Here is a 20650-nt window from a genome sequence, read left to right as displayed (position 1 = left end):
ATGCTTTTAACTGAAAACTCTGCCCGATCAGAAGAAAATCTTTAATTTCATGGTCTAAGTACATAGAAACTAGGCATTTTAAACTCTAGAGATGTAAAATCTTTAAAACTTCATTAAGTCAGAACTTGTTAACACCAGAGTTAGGATGTATTCAAGTAACAGAATTATCAGCAACTGCCATGCAGAATACCATCAGAAGAAACAGTTGCTGTGTTGTTCTGTGATTCCAGACTTCATTTATTAATCTGCCCTTGACATCCAGAGTTTTCTTTTTTAGGTGTAGATGGTGTTAACTTTTTTTTCTGTGAAAATATCTACAGAGAGAAATAAAGTTGTGGAACACAATAAATAAGGGCTGACATCTTTAAAATAGTCTCTCTAGCTCTTCTCTTACTGCTTTAAGGTGTGTTTGTAGGCTGTGCTCCCAAGACTGATGCAGAACATTTTACACAATTCGGGATCTTCATACTGCTAACCTTGGCAGTACTGTCTAGTACTTGCCTCTGATTGCTACAGATAATGAAAATTCAAGGAAGGTATTTTCAAAGATAAAACACCATTCTGATTTGTGGGACTATAGTTGTTCAAAGCATGGGTTTTAAATGTTTTTTTAATTATCACTGGAATACAAATGCCAAATTAGCAAGATGTTTTCAATTGTAATTTTCAAAAGTAGCTGTTAATATTCTCTGGGAATATAAGTAGGTTGTGTTGCTCTGATTTGGGTTTGTTTGATGCTTTCCCAATATAAGCACGGCCCTGGTGTTGCCTCACTGGTGAAAATAAAAAAGTAGTTCCTTGCTAAATACTTTGTAATTGTAGGTGGTTTTGAGGGTTTTTTTTAAACTTTTTTACTTCATAGTAAACATAAGTGTACCACGTTGTGTTTTATTGACAGAATAGCTGGATTTGGGTATAGAAAAAATTCTCAAAGATAATTTTCCAGTACAGGTTTCATTGGAATTTTATGATTTAAGAAGAATTTGTGAGAGACAAGAATTAAAGATAACATGTTAGCTTTCTGGGGTGTTTCCTCAAAATGCTAAAATACTTCTAACAGCTTAATTTGATTCAGTTATTAAATTGAAATTGTCTTCCAGAACACCTCGACCTGTTGTTGTAGAACCAATGGAGCAATTTGATGATGAAGATGGGCTCCCAGAGAAGCTAATGCAAAAAACACAACAGTATCACAAGTAGGTTGTGTTTAACTTTATTTTATAAAACACAACTTATGTACCTAGTTAGTTTGGTAAATACATGCTGATTTTTAGGTTTTGAGTTTGTGACAGGAAGTAGTGTATTGTATGTTGTGCTGTTTTGTGTCAAAGGATTAAAAGAGGACATTGCTGAGATTTCCTAGTCATAGTAAAACTCAGAATTCCTTGTTTTATTGTGTGCATTTACTAAAGGGGATAGATTCCTGGTCTACACTGAAATCAGTTGGAGCTTGTTGGCAACCAACCTATAGTATTTCATGGATTGGGGGTGTGTTCTAATCCCGCAGAGATTTCTAGTGTTCTCTGAATAGCTCCATACCTGTGAAGTCATAGACTCCCAAACTGGTTTGGGTTGGAAGGGACCTCAAAGCCCATCTAGTTCCACCCCCCTGCCATGGCCAGGAACACCCTACACTAGCCCAGGTTGCCCAAAGCCCCATCCAACCTGGCCTTGAACACTGCCAGGGAGGGGGCAGCCACAGCTTCTCTGGGCAGAAGTCAGGGGAGTGTCAATCTTTGCAGCTTCCACGATTCAGATAAAACTTTGAGCATGTCATGAGGTGGAAGAGAAGTCACCTAACCCAATCATACTAATTTGTAATATTTGGTAATCTTTAATATTGAAATTTGTTTGCCATTTAGAAATACTACTGCTTAAAGCTAAAATGCTTATTCTGATGCGGCTGTAGAGTACCACTTTTTTAAAATGGTTTGGTGGTAGTTACAATATTAGTCTTAAAATATGAAAAAAAATGTTAGCACCTTTTTCATGCTTAAGAGATTATGGCTAATGCTTGCAGCTGCCTAGTAAGCTTTGGTATTTATTAAAGCAGTCCATTAATAAAATAGGTTATTTGCTTCAGAAGGCTGAACACAGTTAATCCAGTGTTGCAGCTTAGTATTTTATACCAATGTAAATAGGAATTTTTATTCTAAATATTTAAGTTGAACAGATCTTTGTGTGATTTCTCTGATCGTATTACTTGTCTTAACAGCTGAATTCTTTGGTTTAGAATGTAGTTATGAGACAGGTTGATTTAAAGTCAGATCAAACTTGACTGATTGTGTATAAATTCTTTGGCTATTACAGCTGTTGATCTAAATGTGTCCTTCTGTACATTTTAACTGCAAAATTTTTATTAGGGAAAGAGAACAGCCTCCACGTTTTGCTCAGCCTGGAACATTTGAGTTTGAGTATGCTTCACGGTGGAAGGCTCTTGATGAAATGGAAAAGCAACAGCGTGAACAGGTTGACAGGAACATTAGAGAAGCCAAAGAGAAACTAGAGGCAGAAATGGAAGCAGCTAGACATGAGCATCAGCTAATGCTGATGAGGCAAGGTAAAATGAGATAATCTACTAGTATTAAATTTGTTTTGTCACAGATTTTCTTTGTGTAGTTTGAGCTGTGTGTTAGAAATTTTGTGAGATACTTAATTAAGTACATTAAACTGAGAAAAAGGAAATACTGTTTTTTCTACCATGTATTCCTTGATAATTTGTGGAGATGGATTAAGAAACAGAAAGAGGTGATTTTTTGGTTTTATTTCCTTCACTTAAATTTATCTTGTGTAAGTAGTACATCTAAAGAAACTGAATAGTAGCTTCACACTCATCAGTAAAACTATTTGCATTTTTGGCGTTGCTTAAGATATTAACTAGATAAGACTAACTACTCTTTGTGGACCACGTGCAGGGAGAAATAATAAAGTACAGAACAGTTTGTACTTAAGGCTGTTCTGTGCACCTCTAGTATGAATTTAAATGTTCCAGTAGATGATGTTACTTTTTTCTCTTTTGAAACCCAGCTGAGAAGTATGACCTGTACATAGTGTTACATGTATGTAACAACTTAAAATAACTGACAGTTGCTATGAATTTCAGTCGTTCTTGAATGTTTAAGATCTTGTATATCCTTCTTTTGTAATTGTTTGGACAACTGGTCTTGTGGGGAAAAAGAGTCCTCTAGCAGTTGTTTTCAAGCATGGTCTTTAGGAATGGAGCTGGGTAGAGCTTGTGTTTCTTGGGCAGTGAGGACAGTGGGAGGGTGAGTGTCTGGCAATTTCTGCTTGATGGCATTCTTCCCAAAACAGGCTTTTCTCAAAATGCTGGGGACATGTAATCACTGCTTTCCAGGTCAGAACTATTGAACAGTACTTGATTTTAGTTCCCTCTGTATGACTGCTAAATTGCAAGCAGGTCTTGAGTGGGTAAAATTTAAATATATTGCATATCGGTTAGAAAGAATCTCGAGGTTTGTTGCATGAGTGAAACACAAAAGTATTTTTTTACATCTTACTTCAAGGAGGAAGGTCATGGCTACCTAAAAAAATTCTTATCTTTAAGAGTGTTAGATCAAAAGATAGTACAATAACTAGTTTTATAGGCAGAATGAGTGCCTTGTAATTTTGAACATATTTGGACTACTTGAGATTTTAAGTATTAGTGGATATACATTTCAAAACTTAAACTCAAGTAACACATAGTCGTCTGCTTCAATTACTTGGCTTTACTTAATGCTTGTGTTTAAGAAAGGACGTTTTTCTTGGTAATGCAACTTTCTAGAATGAGACTGGTTTATCTTAATCTTTCCTACTGACTTGAACATGTTAAAAAAATCTGTAAGAGCTGGATTAGAGTATTCGCTTGGTTAGTGGAATTAAAGCACCCGGTGCTTGAATATCTTGAAGGTAGACACGTAGTCTTTTAAAATATGTTTAAAACATTTTCATAACTGAAAAAGAGATTAGGAGAAGCTTATTTTTTATATGGTATTCTTAAATCTGCTGCAACAAATTGGCATTAGGAAACAGTTTACTTAGCCTGTTTCTTCTAAATAGGCATGGTTGCTGTTGGTGTGAAACCATACTGTTTATGTAAGCTCTTGTACTGAAATAGTGTAACAAAAAAAAAAGCTGTTTTGAGATGTCAAATAGTTACTGCAGCATTTGAAATTACAACTCAAGTTGTTTCTTGGTTTAATGTTAAAGCATTTGGTTTGCATGTATACCTTACAGGTGAAGACTGTGAATGTTAGTGTGATAGAAGAACAATGCCTATAATAGACAGTACAGCTCCTCCTATTCAGTTAGACACACATTTTTCATTTGATGTATATGTGTGATTGATACTGGTAAAGATGGTTCAGTGCTGGAAATACAGGTTGGATCAATTACCATTGACTTAACTAATTGTTAATATATGACAGTGCTTATGATCCAGTTCTATAACTTAGGCTCTTTAATTTATTTTAGAGTTCATCTGCCTGTTTCCTGTACTTGATGGGAAGTTTAGAGATCACCTTTTCTTGAATTACCCTGCTTTCATCATGTTTGAAAATGAGACAGGATGACAGTGGCCTGTTAATTAGTATAGAAAAAGTCTTGATGGTAAAACATAGGAGAACAGCTTAGGTAAATTTTGTGAGTATAAGGGCTTCTTGTAAGGAAATTGAAGGAAAAAAAATCCTTTACAATATCTACTGAGCTCCACTTTTATATGGAAAATGAAGAGCATTACTCCATTAAAGAGCCTCCAGAATATGAATGCTTTTGGTGCTGATATTCTGGTGAGAAAACAGGCTTTTAGTGTGGGAGGGAGAGGTTTTTTCCTTCCCCGTTTGGTACCAAGTAACTTGGAATTTTGACCAGATAATTAGATTTCTGCTTATTCACCTGCAGATGTTTAATTTCCCAAACTCTGAGGGTTAGTAAACACTCTTATTTTAATCTTGCAGATTCTCCAGCTTTAGGGTGTATGAAAATAAGGTGGTTCTTTTCCTGTTGGATTTATTTTCAGATATTAGCTGATTCAAAATCATGCTAGTCTGAATAGTGTCTCTGGGTATAAGTTGGCATCATGCCAAGCATATTAATTTTTATTAATGAGATTGCATCACTGGGTTTTTAAGAAAGATGCAATTAAACTTCAGAGGTATCAGAACTTAGAATCCGTATTTCTGTATACCTGGTACCCAAACTACAGATTTAAAGGTGTATTGAATTTATTCTTAAAATATGAAATGCAATACATTGTCAGGAACTAAAAAGATGATGACAAGGGTAATTTTACCAGAGTCCATATTCCTGCAGGTGAAGGTTTTACAGAAATTGCTGTGTGAGTTAATAGGACTTTAAGTAGGACGTGTTAGTTTAGGTACTCAGGCTTTTGTGTTGTGATATTAATACTGAAGGTAGACTTCATTCTTTTGATATGTGTAATTTTTCACTTCAAAGTGTCATGTTTTGACAGATTGAATCAAAAGTAATTTGTAAAGCAGAATATGTGTTTCTGTGTGTAAGTAAATTGGCAGTTTCTGATCTACCTATTGGTGGTGTGCATCAGACTTATGTAAATATTATATCATGATGGTGGTTAAGGAATTTATGAGGATGCTGGAAAGTATGGCTAAAATTAACCAGAAGCTTCCATTCTTTATCAGTTATATGTAAGATGAACATGTGTTTTCTGTTTTTAGAACCTGAAAAATCAGCAGATAAACCAACTTTAAAATCTCTCTGGACTTGGTATTCCTGTTTGTAGGATTAATACCTGAGGTGAAAATACATTTTCACCTTCTACCCCTCTGCCCTGCAGAAGGTTGACGGTAAAATTAAGACCTTGCCCTTTTTTTAAAGCACAAGAAAGTGCTGAACCTAATAAGGCTTTCTGTTTTTTTCACAGCTGCTTTATTGTGGCTTTATTCAGGGAAAGGGCCTGTGTGGCAATATATACCAATCCAGAACTGGCAGTCTTTTAATATGGATAGCTCTGTGCACAGCCCAAACTTGTAGATCTGTATTTTCATCTGGCTAATAGAGCTTTTGTGCCAAGATTCTTCCATGGACAAATGGTATTGGATTATAAATTGGTATGGTGAACTTTATTACCTTTCTTTAAGTATTTTAATCAGAACTATGTTGTGGGGGAGAAAAAAAGGACACTGGAAAATATAGGACTGTCACTTTAAGAATAAAGGGGAGTAAATGACAAATTTTAGCAATTAGTGAGAAAGGAGGAGATTCTGTATCAGTGTATTAAAAGAAGGGAATGTTACCTAATTTTCAAAGAACGAAGAACTGAAAAGGAAACATCTCTTCCCACAGTGGACAACATTGAGCATAGAATGGAACCTTATCTCCTGAAACAACTTAAAAGTTAATTTTAAAAGAAAAATGTGCACTTGTACTCTGAAATAATCTAAAGGTTATTTAAAAAAGTAAACTGTGCTTGTGGTCCTTCCTGAGTATCAGGGTTATAGTGGCCAAGCCTTCTATCGGAGCATGCTTGGAAAGAAGCAGCCCTCAGACTTAGATTTTAGTGGATTGTCAGTGTAATCATGTTCCTTTGATGTGTGAAATTTGTTAATTTTGCAGAAGAGATGGAAAAATTGAGCCTCCAAAATATGCTTGAGAAAGGACTTCTAATGTCAATAAAGATGCCGTGAGAGTAAAAATCTGATAATCTTCTGTGTAAGAAAAGAAAATAAATAGGTGATATTTTGGTGAAGTGGTGATTCTAGTTATTTTTGGGTATTAAAGTAGAAGGTTAAGTTGCAGTAATATATGCTGATACAAGTTTGAGGAAAGTGATTTGCATAGATAAAATGGTGCTTTAATTGGTATAACGAAATGCATAGAGAAATGTGTGGCGCAGTTAACAGAAGCATCAAAAGAATGGCGTAGTTGATACACTGGGATGTCTGTCCTGGTGTATATACATAATGTCATGGGGTGTATATCCTGTGAAGACAGAGAAGGCAAACAACTGCTTTCTTAAAAAAGGTAGAATTAAAATTAGTTGAAGAAAACATAAATTTCCATGCAGAAATCAATAATGTGACTAGTAAAAAATTAGTACAGCAAAAGTAGTTGCTATTAGTTGTGTCCTGCTTTTTAAGAGGATCTAGCTGTTCCTTGCTGGTAGCATTGAAAGGTTTGCCATTTGTAAGTTGCTGTAAGAGTCACGGTAAATCATACTCAATGCACCTGAAATTTACTTCATTCTGATCTGTGCCATGCAGTGGTCTGCAGGAGGTCAGGTATAAGCCTGTATACATTGTACTAGTTCTATGCTAGTGTGACTTCAGCACACTGCGTTGTGATAAAATTGATGTAAAACCAGGATGTGATTTAGGAGACTAAGAGCTTTTCCTCCTTTGTTTGGGGACTTCAGACTTCTGTTTCTGTAGCCTGCTTTTGAGGCTTTGCCACTCCTGTACTTTTCCATGTTTGAGAGCTATGGATCCAGTGTGTTTTTACATAAACTAAACCGGACTTTGTGGGAAGAAGCTAATGAAACGTGTTGAGAAATTTCTTTTAAAATGGAATGTTAGAACTCTAATCTGACATTAATAGCAATTTTTTGTGTTGCCACATTGTTGATTGACAGTTTTAATCTTAAATACGTTTTTAATCCTGTTAGATCTCATGCGGCGTCAAGAAGAGTTGAGGCGTTTGGAAGAACTCCGAAATCAAGAACTTCAAAAACGCAAGCAGATACAATTGAGGTATTTTGTCTTCTACTCTCCAAAGGTGTGGCACGCAGCTGCAGGCCTCTGTGAATGTAGTGCTTGCTTTTGGTATCAAATAAAGTTTCTGCTGCTAAAGAGCTGCTTTTCAAAGCATGCTGTGAGATGTTTCTGTTCATGTTTTGAACAGAAAAGTGATCACTTACGCAAATACAAAGTAATACTTTTATGTATGTATTGAATTTGTTCATTTATTTCAGCTCCACTAGTTTTGTTGGAAATTTTGGAGCTTCCTAAGTAGTGTAGAAATATTTTAAGTTCTTCCATATTGTTTATTTCAGCCTTGTGACTGAAGCATGACTGTAGTAGAACCGTAGTAGATATGAGCGTGCTTCTAAGATTTATGGGCTCCTGAACTGCATGTGGAATAGTAGCATTGTAAATTTATGGTCTGACATGAGGTTATTCAGGCCATTTTTACTTGATCTTCTGGTATGTTGCAAACATTGTTTAAGATCAGATTCATACGAATGCTTGTTTTTATGCCTCTGCTGAAATGTAAGATAGACAATAGTTGATTGAGTTCACACTCTTAATGTTAAATATCACAAGTAATGTAGATAAGAAAAAAGAGCAAACGTCTTGTTGAGTTAAAAATGTGACATTGGCACTATTGAAACGTTCTAACCCATAGTGACTTGTTAAAAGCCTGGAGTATTTTAACCTGCTTACCAATTTATAGCTGGCAGAACAGGTATGGAATCTACTGCTATTCTAACTACCTGTATTCTAATTAAAAAAAACCCCAACAACAACAAACCCAAACAAACCCCCAACCAACCAACCCAACCCAACCTGCATCAAAACAACAAAAAAACCCCAAACAAACCTTCAGCAATATTCAACCCCCTTACGCTGTTTAAAAAATAAAACAAAATATTCTTTTGTTGTCCATATCCTTGGGCTTATCTCCTGAGATGGAATACAGGACTGAACAGGTCAGGAGTCTTAAGTTGACACAGTTTTTGAAAAATGTTCCAGACATGAAGAAGAGCATCGACGTCGTGAAGAAGAGATGCTGCGCCAGAGGGAACAGGAGGAATTACGACGACAACAGGAGGGAGGATTTAAGCCAAATTTCATGGACAATGTAAGTACAATTTCATATCAAAAGTTAAAATTGTAAAAGAATTTTTAAAATATTTTTATATACTAAGGATTGAGCTGCTGCCTTCCTGTTTACAGTTTTTCCTTCAGCCATTGCATCATTCTCATGAGTGGTACAGATTTAGTAGTGTAATTATTGTCTTGTATGATGGCATCACTATTACTTTTCCTACAAGCTGGTAATGCAACACTTCAGTTAAGTGAGGTTGCCTGAGAAGTTATTGTTGCTTTTTTTAATTCAGAAAATTATTTTTTCTACAAAATAACTATTTTTGAAGTGCGAGGTCATGGGAATAAATGGTGTTTCTGTGTGGAGGTGTCCTAGTTTGATTGAAGATTTAAATCTTAAACCAGTTCAGGCTGTTCAGCTTGTTTTTAATATCTTGGTTTGGTTTATGCGTTAACTTATTAAAAATACTTCAGAAACAAATTGGGCAGTGTTAACTTCTTATGGGGCCTAAAATCACTTTCCCCTTTGACCCTGTTATAAAAGTAGATGAGGAAAACCTTAACATTCTTAGTAAAGGAGACCAAAAAATAATACAGGTAAAAATAAAAATTGCCCTTCGCTGTAATTTTTATGTTACTTAAATTAGTAATTTAGATGTACTCTCCTTCAGAAGACTCATCATGCAGGACTAGCAAATGGTGGTATCAGAGGAGTCAGCTTCTAAACTTTTAGGATGACCTGTTTTGGTCAAGGGTATGATAATTTGTTTTTTTTCTTTCACTACGACCAAAGCAGTTAGTGAATGCAACTTGTGTTGTGAATGCTTTAGTTTCACATGAGAGGGATACCTTTTACTGTTACAGCTATTCTTAACGAGGAAGTAATGAATAATCAAAAAAAATGCTCTTTTACATTATCATGGCAGCTGTAGTCTGTAGGAGGGAATTTCGCTCCTCTTCACAGGTACAACTTGATGCGTAAGTCAAAAGTAAACTGCTGGTTTCTCAGCTACTTTCTGATGTTGGTTTGGTGAGAGAGATACCTATTTTATGTTCTATTTCATAACATTTTCTGTAGGATTGAGAAGAATATATTATGTATGTTCTGAGACATCCTAAGAGAAGTTACAAAAGATTTCCTGTTCTCAGTAGGACATCTTTATTCGCCTCCTCTGCCCCTTAGTGCTTTTAGTAAATATGGGGAGGAAGCAAAATCGTTCATTTGATGTTACTAACAGTTATCAGTTGACTTTCCTTGATTGTGTTTTGAGAAACATGCAGCAGAAAACAATAATTTATTTCCATATGTGCTCACATTGTAATGCAAACCTGCTTTCAACATATCTTTTCTTTGGGGTGATGAAGATTAAGAATTCAAAACTTAAGTCCTTTCTTGCGTTCCCGTGTATTACTAAGCGTACGTTATGAAATAGCATTTAAGAAATTGTCATGTTATTTAGAAATCACATTTGCTGATTGTGACTTCCGTAGGTGCCAAATAAGAAATTTCATTTTACCTTAGTATCCTCACGTATATTTTGGGGTGGCCTGACTGACCCTATAAACGATCTGTCCAGATCCTTGTGTGGCTGACCCATGCTGCTTGCTATAAGGAATGGGAAGCTGGGGAGCCAAACCACAGGCTTGATATGACAGTAGATCTTTCAGATTACATTGCTGTTAGAAGATTGTGGCCTCTATCCTTCAGCTTTGGGATGCTGAAGAAAGCTAGATAATGTTGTCCACAGCAACCTTTACTGGTTTTCTTCTTGCAGCTTTCTTGAGATAATGTTACTTAGCCTCTGTGCTTGAACTGCTTGCCAGAGTTTGGCCATCCTCATGCTTAATCTCTGTGTGAGTAGTAACTTCAAATTTGTGTACTGGACATAGCAAAAAGGTAGCATAAGAGAGGAAGAGGAATGGTTCATATGGACAGCATTTCAATCACTATGCATAATTATTGTGGCTTTTATGCAGAGAATTGATTTTTGAGGAAAGGTAAAGATGGGCGAATGCTTTGGTAGAGTGTAGCTTTCCCATTGAGGTGCATTACTGGTATTGTATGTTCCTCTGGAACTAATTAACACACTGCAAGAATATATAGATGTACATGTGCAGTGACAACCCTACCAAAAATGTTACAAGTTATATAAAGGAATATACATGAAAGTTGGTGTCTTAATGTCTTGAAGTTGCAGTGTCATATTCAACAATATAAAAAATGTTTTCTCTATTCTTCAGGCTAGGCTTTAATAGTCTGGTCACTGGTTTGCTTATGCTTTACTTCTCATGTCCTTTGAACTTTAAAGGGAGGAGTTGTAACAAAATTGGAAGTGTTGTATTTTACTTTCTTTAGCAAGTATTTCTGATCAGAGCAGCTATGTAACTAAGTGTGGCCTGTAACTTCATAGGTGTTGATTGTAATATGTCTTCAGTTAACTGTGCTTAAGTTGTATAGTGTGAAGGGGAATTGGAAAAGCCGTTGCAACTTCTAGTAGAGAAGAACTGTAAAGCATTTCTGGAGGTTGCAAAATGATACATCAAACCTTTTTGTTTTTAAGAAATAGAATTTCTTATACAACACAATTTTTTATTTATTCTTAGTAATACTTGTTCTCTGTGAGTAGAATCTGGTAATTTGTTATCAGATTGCCTTGTATGTAATCTGAAAAAAGTTATTCTCTGCTTTAAGAGTTTTAAAGTTGCCTCTTGGTGAAAATTTCATGATACTGGTGAATAGTTTTTACTATATCAGGTCTTGATAAACTCTTTTGGCATAAACCTTGTAACATACTAAAGTCTTCTGCGAACCATGTATTTAGAAGGAAAATAATAATTGTTTCTAATCCTTGTTCTTGTTTCTTAAAAGCTTTGAAAAGTAAGCTTCCTTCACTTATATCCTACCCCTTTTTACTGTTCAGTATAAAAGGAGGACATAAATGGTAAGTGCAATGACTACCAGAATTGGAACTTTTCATACTAAGCTGCAGTATTAGGCTTTCTGGTTTGAAGTTTCTTTCTGTAACATTTCGCTAACTTGTTAAACTTTGAGTTTTCCATACAATGCTTTTCAAAAACATCTCGTAATCAAGTTTAATGCAGCTATTAGTTACTTGGTTCAGTGACAGATGATAAAAATGTTTTCTGTGTGAATATTTCTCTTCCTGAACCATTCTTGTTTGTGGTGCATTGTATATTAAAAAATTGATTGTTAATCTAATGGGCAGCCTAGGGATGCCTAAACAATTTATCAATCGAGTTGTGTGATTTTTAATAGATAAGTTATTGATAAACACTTCTGTGTTGGTTACTTGCTTTGTAAAATAGGGTTAATTGAAATCTGCTGTTAGGGCTCAATATATATGCATTCCAATTTCACAGTAGCTTGATCAGGAAACTTGTTTTCCTGTAATATTTTATTGACTTTTATTTTGCATACCTGTTTCTTTCAGCAAGAGGAGCTTGCTGATGGTGATTGGAAGCAGTATTTTATTTTTCAGCCTCATAATTTTTTTAAAAATACAATATTTAAATGCTAGTAGCACATTAATTACTGTGCAATGGTTACTATCCAGTTAATGCCTTACATAGATTTACATTGTCAAATCTCAACCAGAGCCTTTTTACCAAATAATTCCAGTTTTAAGAACTACTTTTATTGATGCTGCCAACTTGGAAGAGTGAAAAGAGTATGATTTGCTTTGACTTTATTGAAATAGTTTTCCTGTGTCTACAAAGGAGACCAAAGTACTTCGGCATTGTAGTCTTAGTTTTACAGTGCTTGTATCTAATTCTGTAGTAACACTGCAAAATAGTGTCAGGTGTTCTTGTACTTTATGAAACAATAGCTGTGATGCTGGCCTACAGCTTACAGCTCTTCTTACTGATGGTTTAAAGAGGAAGTTGAGAATTTTGGATGTCTTCATCCTCTTACTTTCAAGGAATCTCTCCCTTTTCCAAGTGTAACTTGCATACCTAAAACTCTTTCTTTTGAGTTCATCTGTTTCAGTTTCTGAATGCTTACTGTTCTTTCATGTAAGACTGTATATGAAGTACTTAAACTTTTTATATCTCAGTCTTTCCAAGAATTACTTCTGGATGTTACTTTGCTTTCCTTTAATTTTTCTTACGCAGAAGCACTGCAACTCAACTGTGCTGTGTAAGTATCAGCATTGAGTGGCAGCCACTAAAGTAGTGAAGATTGCTTCAGCGGCAGAGATTGTAGTGGCCTTAAGTTGAAAAACTCTGGCAGATGAGAATACAGGAGTAAAAAAAAGCACATCCCAAAATAGCAACAAAATTCATAGCTTCAGGAATGCCAGAAATTTAATTTTTAAAAAAGTCCCATATATTTAGTCTTTGTTCTAAGAAATTTGTTGTTGTTTGGAGCACTTTATAAATGTAGCTTCCTATTTGTTCGTTGTTTTGAGCCTACTGAGGTGTATCTTATGCCTCAACTTCTAAATCCACTCACAAGTTAAATAGACATCAGATTTCCTTACACTTCTGCAATTCAGAACTTGGCTCTTAAGTGAATATAACTTCACTTTTTTTTTGTCTTCTGGTTCCATTATGCTAAAAAACTCCAGTTTGAATTTTCACTGAATGCAGAATTGTTTCCTATCTTACTAAAGACTAAACTATGCTAAGGCAGATTGCCAATAATACATAAATGAATAAAAATCTCCAAAACATTTTCAAATCTGATCTGTGTCCTAGTAAAAATTCGTGGGTGTCTTGCTAGCCTTGAGGTAGCTGATAGCAGTGAAGCTTTGTGTGAATAAAATCTCTGTTTCTTCAAGCAGCTTAGCTTTATAGGAGTTCATAAAGGCTCTTTGGAAAATGAATTGTCTCCTTGCAGCTTGGCGTAGGTACTTGTGAAAGAAGTAGTGCATTTGACACCTTAAAAGCCTTATAAGGTAAAACTAGCTTGGAGAAAGGCTGATTGCTAAATAGAATGGAAAAAAAGTCAAACCCAACCTGACAAAACATTTGTGCTCTCTTGGCAGTGGTTTTACTTCAGTGATCAGGTTTCTTCCTCTGTATAAGGCAACATAAGCTAGTCCTGTCAGCAAGCAGTTTATAAATAGGTAGTTTGTGGTTTTGTGGGTGGTCTTAGTTTTCCAGTACTGCTAAATTTTTTGTTATTTTTGCAGGATTGCAGTGATACATGGTAATAGACAGATACTTAAATCTTGCTTTTCCTGTGTTTCTCAGTGTTTCAGATACTAAATTTGGTGCTTTAGGCAAAACAATAATTCCTTAACAAGCCATAAAATACATTCTTTTCAGAAACTATATATTTCAGGCTTTAATTATATAGCCAGGTATAAAAACTATTTTAAGTGTCCTATTTGCTCTTCCTATGAAAAGACATTGCATAAAAACCAATGCAGAATTTAAATCCTCTCTCTGTAGCGTATTATGTGTCTGTATGCACAAATCAAAGCTATTTGTAGAACATATTTTTCTGGTGTAAGTATTTCATGACTATTTTAGTATGGTTCATAATTGACTTTCTAGATTGTTTTTATGTGTATCAGGGATGGTACTTTAGGTAACTTCCAATAATGGAACAAATATTCATTACGATGTTACTATAATTTATAACTTATTTCTGTGTATGTGAACTTGGAATATATAATGTGATAACTTTTGCAGATATTTAGGAGACTAAAACCTTTTACTCTGTTGCCATCACCTAATATTTGGACAAAATGCTTTAGAATATACTATTATTTACTTCATGTGAACTTACAAACAGAACAAATGACATTCAGAAGTAATTTTTGTCCTTTAATGCGTTATCAAATGTGCATAGATTTCCAGTATGAATTTAGGTGGTGTGGTTGGACTGCTTGTAAGCATTCCCAGGTTTATTCTCCAGTAATTGCTAAGGGTTCTGTTTGTCTCTGTTCTTCAGATCATCTGGGTTTGTTTATAACTTAATTTTCTTTCAGTAAGTCTGATGGATCAAGAAACTGAAAGAATACTTTCCAGATGCTTGATATGAAATGTCACAATATCAGTCTTTTGTCACTCTGTTTCATGAGGCCTCAGATTTAGCAGATGCCATTTTTGTTCCAATTGTTAATGGAAAGACTTGAAATGCTCCTGGTGTGCTTGTTTATAGAATGCTCAATTTGCATACATAGCTTCTCCTATTTAATAGGTTTTACAGATAAAAATGAAAAATCTACTCTAAGTCTGTATTCAGTACTTCTAATACAATTTCTCAAAATTCTTACTGTTCACAAGTTAACAAAAATAATATACTTACCTGACTTTACCAAAAACTGAGTTCTTTAGTTTTTCATCTTTTGACAAATACGAATGAGGCTTTTATAAATAATTTAGAAAAACCCTGTGATAATGTATGTGTTTGATAAATGCCCTATGTATCTTGAAGAAGCTAAAATTAATGTTTGCCTTAATAACTTTCATTTTTTATTTCCTCAGCTACTGGAGTTTAAGTTTGACTTGGAGTATGTACATGTATTTATCCAGACTAAGAAGAAACTAACTCTCAGTTTCAGTTGTCTACTTGGGACCAATTTTGGACTCATCTGTTTGTCAAAATACTGAGATCTTAATTGGTAGCATTGAGACTTGCAGCCAAAATGAATTCCTCTACTTAGAAAAGTTTGTTGTTATTTAAAGGGTCTCTGTTTAAAGAAAGTGTAAAACACCCAAGAAGCAGTAAGTGAAATTTCTGTAGAAATAACAATTTTTGATAGGAGGAAACCTGTTAATGAAGCTGTTCCTCAGTGTAAGGAAGGTGTATTTATAGATCTGGTTTCTTTTGAAGAGAAGTAGTCTTTTTCTTAGCACAAACAGTAAGTCTCTGACCTTTTATTTCAGTAATTGTCACTGAGTGGAAAATTTTAATAGTAGTCACACAGTAAACCAAGCCACAGAAATTAACTTGTCTTGGTGAGATTGCTGGTCTTTTGATACCAGCCTAAATGATGTTTTTAAATTAAAATGCTTAGGGATTTTCTCATGAATAATTTGTAAGAATCATTTCACAGGTTGGAAAAGACCTTTAAGATCATTGAGTCCAACCGTTCCTGTCCTGTGCTAAACCATGTCTCTAAGTACCTTATCTACCCTTTTTTTAAACTACGTTTCTGTAGCGTAGGCACCACATTGATTTATCTCATTTCAAGACCTAAGGCTTGTTAGGGGTTGTTAAGTCTTCCATGGGGAATATTGAATTTAAGTCTGATATTTCTGTCTTCCATCAAGTCTTCCTTTAGGTTCTGCTTTGATTTGCCAGATATTAGGTGTTCTCAATAGATGAATTAGCATTTTTGGTTTCTCTAGAGCTGTTTTGTAATTGTTTACAAAGTATTGGGAGTTTAATATCTTGGTTAAGAGAAATTAACATTTAAGGAGTCAAATATACTTAAAGATTTTTTTTCCCAAATATTATAGAATATTTTGGGTTGGAAGGGACCTTTCAAGGTCATTTAGTAACAAAAAGCTGTTTGTGAGCAAAGACATCTTTAACTAGATGAGGTTGCTCAACGCCTCGTCCAATCTGGCCTCGAGCATTTACACGGATGGAGTATTTACCGGCTCTCTGAGCAACCTGTTTCAGCATTTCACCACCCTTGAAATTTTTTTTCACCTTGTATCTAGTCTGAATCACCACTTTTAGTTTAAACTACTTGCCCCTTGCCCTGTCACGACAGGCCCTACTAAAAAGTCTGTCCCTGTGAAGATTTCTTAAAGTAGTCAATGGCTCACTAACACAGGCTCTGTATTGTGTAGGATGACAGAGTATTTGTATTAGTTCTGTTTCGTACATGACATGAGGCTTTCATTAGCATTGCTGAATGCAGTTTGTGGCAGTGAATTGTCTTGAAAAAGACAATACATCAAAATTAGGTTCTTAAGGCATTATTTCTCTTCAGTATATAGTGCAGGGTTTTATAATCTTTTAAGCATTTTATATTTACTCAAAGAATCTTTGTGCTTGTTCTCCCTGTCCTTTCTGAATTATTAAACATTTGTTTAACATACAAATGTATCTATAGAGGAACTAGTGTTCTTCAGGTAAGAACCAGCTATTCTTGTATGTCTCTATGCAGTGTCATGCCCATTATGTTCCTAACATGATTATGACTTTTAAAAAAATAATTTTTGTTAGATTATCTTTTGATGAAAGCAGTCACTGTAGCATAAGAGTTACTCTGAGTGGACTTAGGTCAAAAGCTTGAATTAGAAAGCAATTTTTCTTAATCATTTTGATTCGTTCAGTTGATAATTTTTTTATTAAAATACTAGAATTGCTAGGTACAGTGTATATGGTTCTCCTAGAACTCCATTTATTCAAATAAGTGACTTGAAGTCTACTTCATCTTGCTCCTGTTCAACTGTAAATGGCCTCCAGGTTGTATAAAAGTACTAACTGGAAAACTGTAAAAAACTGAAAAACTATGGAGCCTGGTTTCATGCCAGGAAGTTTCATTAACAGCTCTTTCTTCATGTTTTGTAAATTTAAGTGCTGTATGTGTGGACAGGCCAGAACTTTGTTGGGGAAATCTTAAACTATTGACTTTGTACTATTCTGATTGTACGCAGCTTTTATAACATGTGTAAAAGACTTACATTTGTTAGAAGTTTCTCCTGGAGGACCTCTGTGTAGCAAGGAAGACTTTGGCTTTCAGCTTCCTTTTGGCAAATACTTGCATATTCCAATCACTTGGTAACTCAGATTATAAGATAGCAACTACAGTTACTATTTCCGCCCCCCAATTGCAGTTCATTCTACATATAAAATATCTACACGGTGAGGAAAAATTCTTAATACAGAAGTCCGGAAAAGAGTGATATTTTGTGTGCTGTGGCTATAACTAGTGCTGTTATTTTTGATATTCCAATTTAGGAAGCACTTGGTGATAAAGGACTGGGTTGTTAATTTTTCTTTGAAGTAAACATTGATGACTTTCACTTCATCTCATTCTTGATCTTGCAGTTGGGGAAGATTGTTTTGAATCCGTTCAGTGTTTACATTGTTTTAATGCCTGGATTTGTTTCCTTTGCAAAGAAAATATTTGGGAAATATAAAATGCAGCATTATTTTATAACACTCAATTACAGTTAGCCCAGCCTTTGTTACTGGTTAAACAGCCCTTGAACTCCACACCCACCAAGTGAATTGTGGGAGTACATCTTAATTTAAATAAATTGCAATGTGTTCTTTGAAAGTAAGGTATTCTCCATGCTCCCACTGATTACATTTCTTTAGCTAAAATAAATCCAGAGTATTCTAAGATGCAGCATAAAATTTCCTATTAGGCCTCTAAAGATGTTAATATATTGTGGATATTACATGTATCCATTGTAAACTTAGTGATATGGTGGATATTACTTTCAGAAAACAGTTTTGCAGGTAAGTTAACAGGTTAATGCCTTAAATTGATTACAGATGAAAAAAATTGCAGTATGTTCAGCTGTTGAACCGTATTTGTTTTTAATTTCATCAAGTCATTCAAAAAATGTAGGCAATGGGAGAAGTGTTTCTATGTATTAGTTCCATGGATCTAAAGTGTCTCAACTCCAGTGGAACTACATTAAGTGACTATTAGAAGTTACTATTAGAAGAGTTGGTATTCAGATAATCTTCCTGTGTTTCTAAAGGACTTCCAGTGGTTATCTTCTCTAAACACCTTTATCAGGTGAATTTTTTAGTTCTACCTTAACGTATTTGAGAATAAGAGTTTTACCTTCCTTTACAGTGTTAGTGTTAGATCGAAATTTGACAGAGTACCTCTGATTATTTGAGAGCAAACAGGAATAACAATGATGTCACTTGAAAAAAAAAAAAAGCTATACTGTGAGTGCTTCATCTGTAGAGCCATAGACAGTGAAGGGACATGGTAGGCTCTTCCTTTACCTGAAATGATGTAAAGATGATTGAGTAGAGGCATGGAACTAAAGTATTTTAATTTTATTCCTGGTTGCTGTTATGTGCAATTTGTCCCTTTTGTGTACCTTAATTCTTTGGCTGGTGAATAATGTTTTCTACAGGTTGTGAGAAAATGAGGAACCTTTTTAGTCATACAGTAGATGTTGTGTATATATAATATTTTACTGTATTATAACAAATGGAAATGGGAGAGGTGGGGAAGAAGCCTCAGAAATAATGACGTATTAGTGTGTCTTAAATACAGAATTAAAATTCTAAGAAGCAGTAAGTAACTACAAGACAAAATAATGAAGCAGAAAAGACCTAAATCTCAATATGAAGCAAAGTTCAGAATCGACAGAGTAGGTTCTGTGGTAAATGTTGGCTTAATTTATTATCTTTTTTTGTTAGGTTAGATTGATATTTGAAATTTTGTCCTGTAATACAGCATTGCTAAAGTATGAGTTCTGTGTAAAGTGAAGCTGCAGAAGTTGTGTTAAAAGGTCTTGAAAAAGCACATAAGCTTTTTAATGAAATTTTTTTATTTATGCTTTCATTGAAGGTACTAACTTCTGGATATTTTCTGTAATTATTGCAGTTCTCAAGTTGAGTGTCTTAAGATCACTATATAAATTCAGAGAAAATCTCTATAGGCATGTAGACAACTTCTGTAGTAGCATTGGTCAGTTTTTAATATTGGAGGTGGGTGAATATCTGCATCTAAATAAGTGACTGATAAAGTGTCGTTTCACCAAGGATTACACTACCGCCTTTTCTGTCTCAGACAGTAAGTATTCTTTTATTCACTTGATATGAGATGAAAACTAATAATGAGTATTCACACTTTTTTCACATAAATTTGAATTTGTCTTTTCTAGTTTGTCTTACTCCTGTAGTTCAGAGCAGTCGATACTTCCTACTTTTCATGACATAGGAGTGAAAAAAAAGTCTCCATTGTATAACAGTTGTTGCAAGTATTTTAGACTGTTTTCCTAATCTAGTTTACTTTCTACCCCAAGTGTAGTTTGAGGAAAAAACCCCAGTTTTTCACAGTATTTTAACAATTTACTGAGACTAAGATTATACTGCAGACAGGTTTTACTCTTAAGTTATTAAGCATTTTGAGTTAACTTTTTCCTCGAAAGAACTTCAGCCAGGTCTATCAGTCGGGTAGATAATGGTTCTGTTGCATTTCAAAGGAAAGAACATGTGGTCTGCTGTCTTTTACAAACAGCAGTCATATTTGGAAATATGAGATGCGATTTTTCCAGACCATTGCTACAACAGCAAGTAATTAATCTACTCTGCTGTTGGTAGATAACAGGTTTTGATAAAAGCTTAAAATCTTGCAAGTCATGTTGAAACTAGTCTTAAGACAAAAAGATTACTTGTAGCACTATCTTTTGAGAATAATAATAATGTAATGATTATTCTTGAGCATTGTCAATACTTGTAAATCAGATTACGTTACTAAGAGCTGCAGCTGCTGTAGATGACACTGCATGTTAGCACTCAAAGATGGTGAGATTTACATTATAGTCTTAAGTAGAAATGTGTTGTGCTTTCTAGGATCTTTCAGTCTCCTTGATGCTTAGAAATTTGAGGAGCCTACAGGTGGTCTGTGGGCTTACCTTTTTTAGATTAATCTAGCAGCTGTCTCTTCTGTATTAAAGAATATTTTCTTTCAGGGCATTATTAAATGTTGCTGGTTAGTGAGCTGTCTCCTAAATGTCTTTATAATGTGAGTAACGTTAGTGCAGTTGAACTGCTTTCTCTTCCAGAAACTGTCAGTGTAGACCTGACTTAAACATCATATGTATTATTGAAAGGAAGTCACCTCTTCTTCAGGTTGCGTTTTGCATGCAGCTGTAGGAGGATGGTGTGAGAAACAAAGTTAGGTAACACCACAGTCTCCCAAAAATACCTAACA

At 34.8% G+C, this 20650-nt stretch overlaps 1 protein-coding gene across 1 annotated transcript in view; it reads left to right on the top strand.

Annotated features, from left to right (window-relative positions):
- PSPC1 (paraspeckle component 1) overlaps window positions 1-20650 on the top strand; it is a gene marked incomplete at its 5' end in the record, with an annotated part of 38104 nt that overhangs the window by 3936 nt on the left and 13518 nt on the right. Inside the window, 4 exons of the mRNA XM_084274955.1 lie at window positions 1101-1196; window positions 2364-2560; window positions 7643-7727; window positions 8730-8838. Coding sequence (XP_084131081.1) covers window positions 1101-1196; window positions 2364-2560; window positions 7643-7727; window positions 8730-8838 — 487 coding nt within the window. The remainder of the gene's footprint in view (window positions 1-1100; window positions 1197-2363; window positions 2561-7642; window positions 7728-8729; window positions 8839-20650) is intronic.

Source organism: Gallinula chloropus (assembly GCF_964237585.1).
Source record: "Gallinula chloropus genome assembly, chromosome: 1".
Taxonomy (NCBI): Eukaryota; Metazoa; Chordata; class Aves; order Gruiformes; family Rallidae; genus Gallinula; species Gallinula chloropus.
This window is presented reverse-complemented; position numbering and strand designations above follow the sequence as displayed.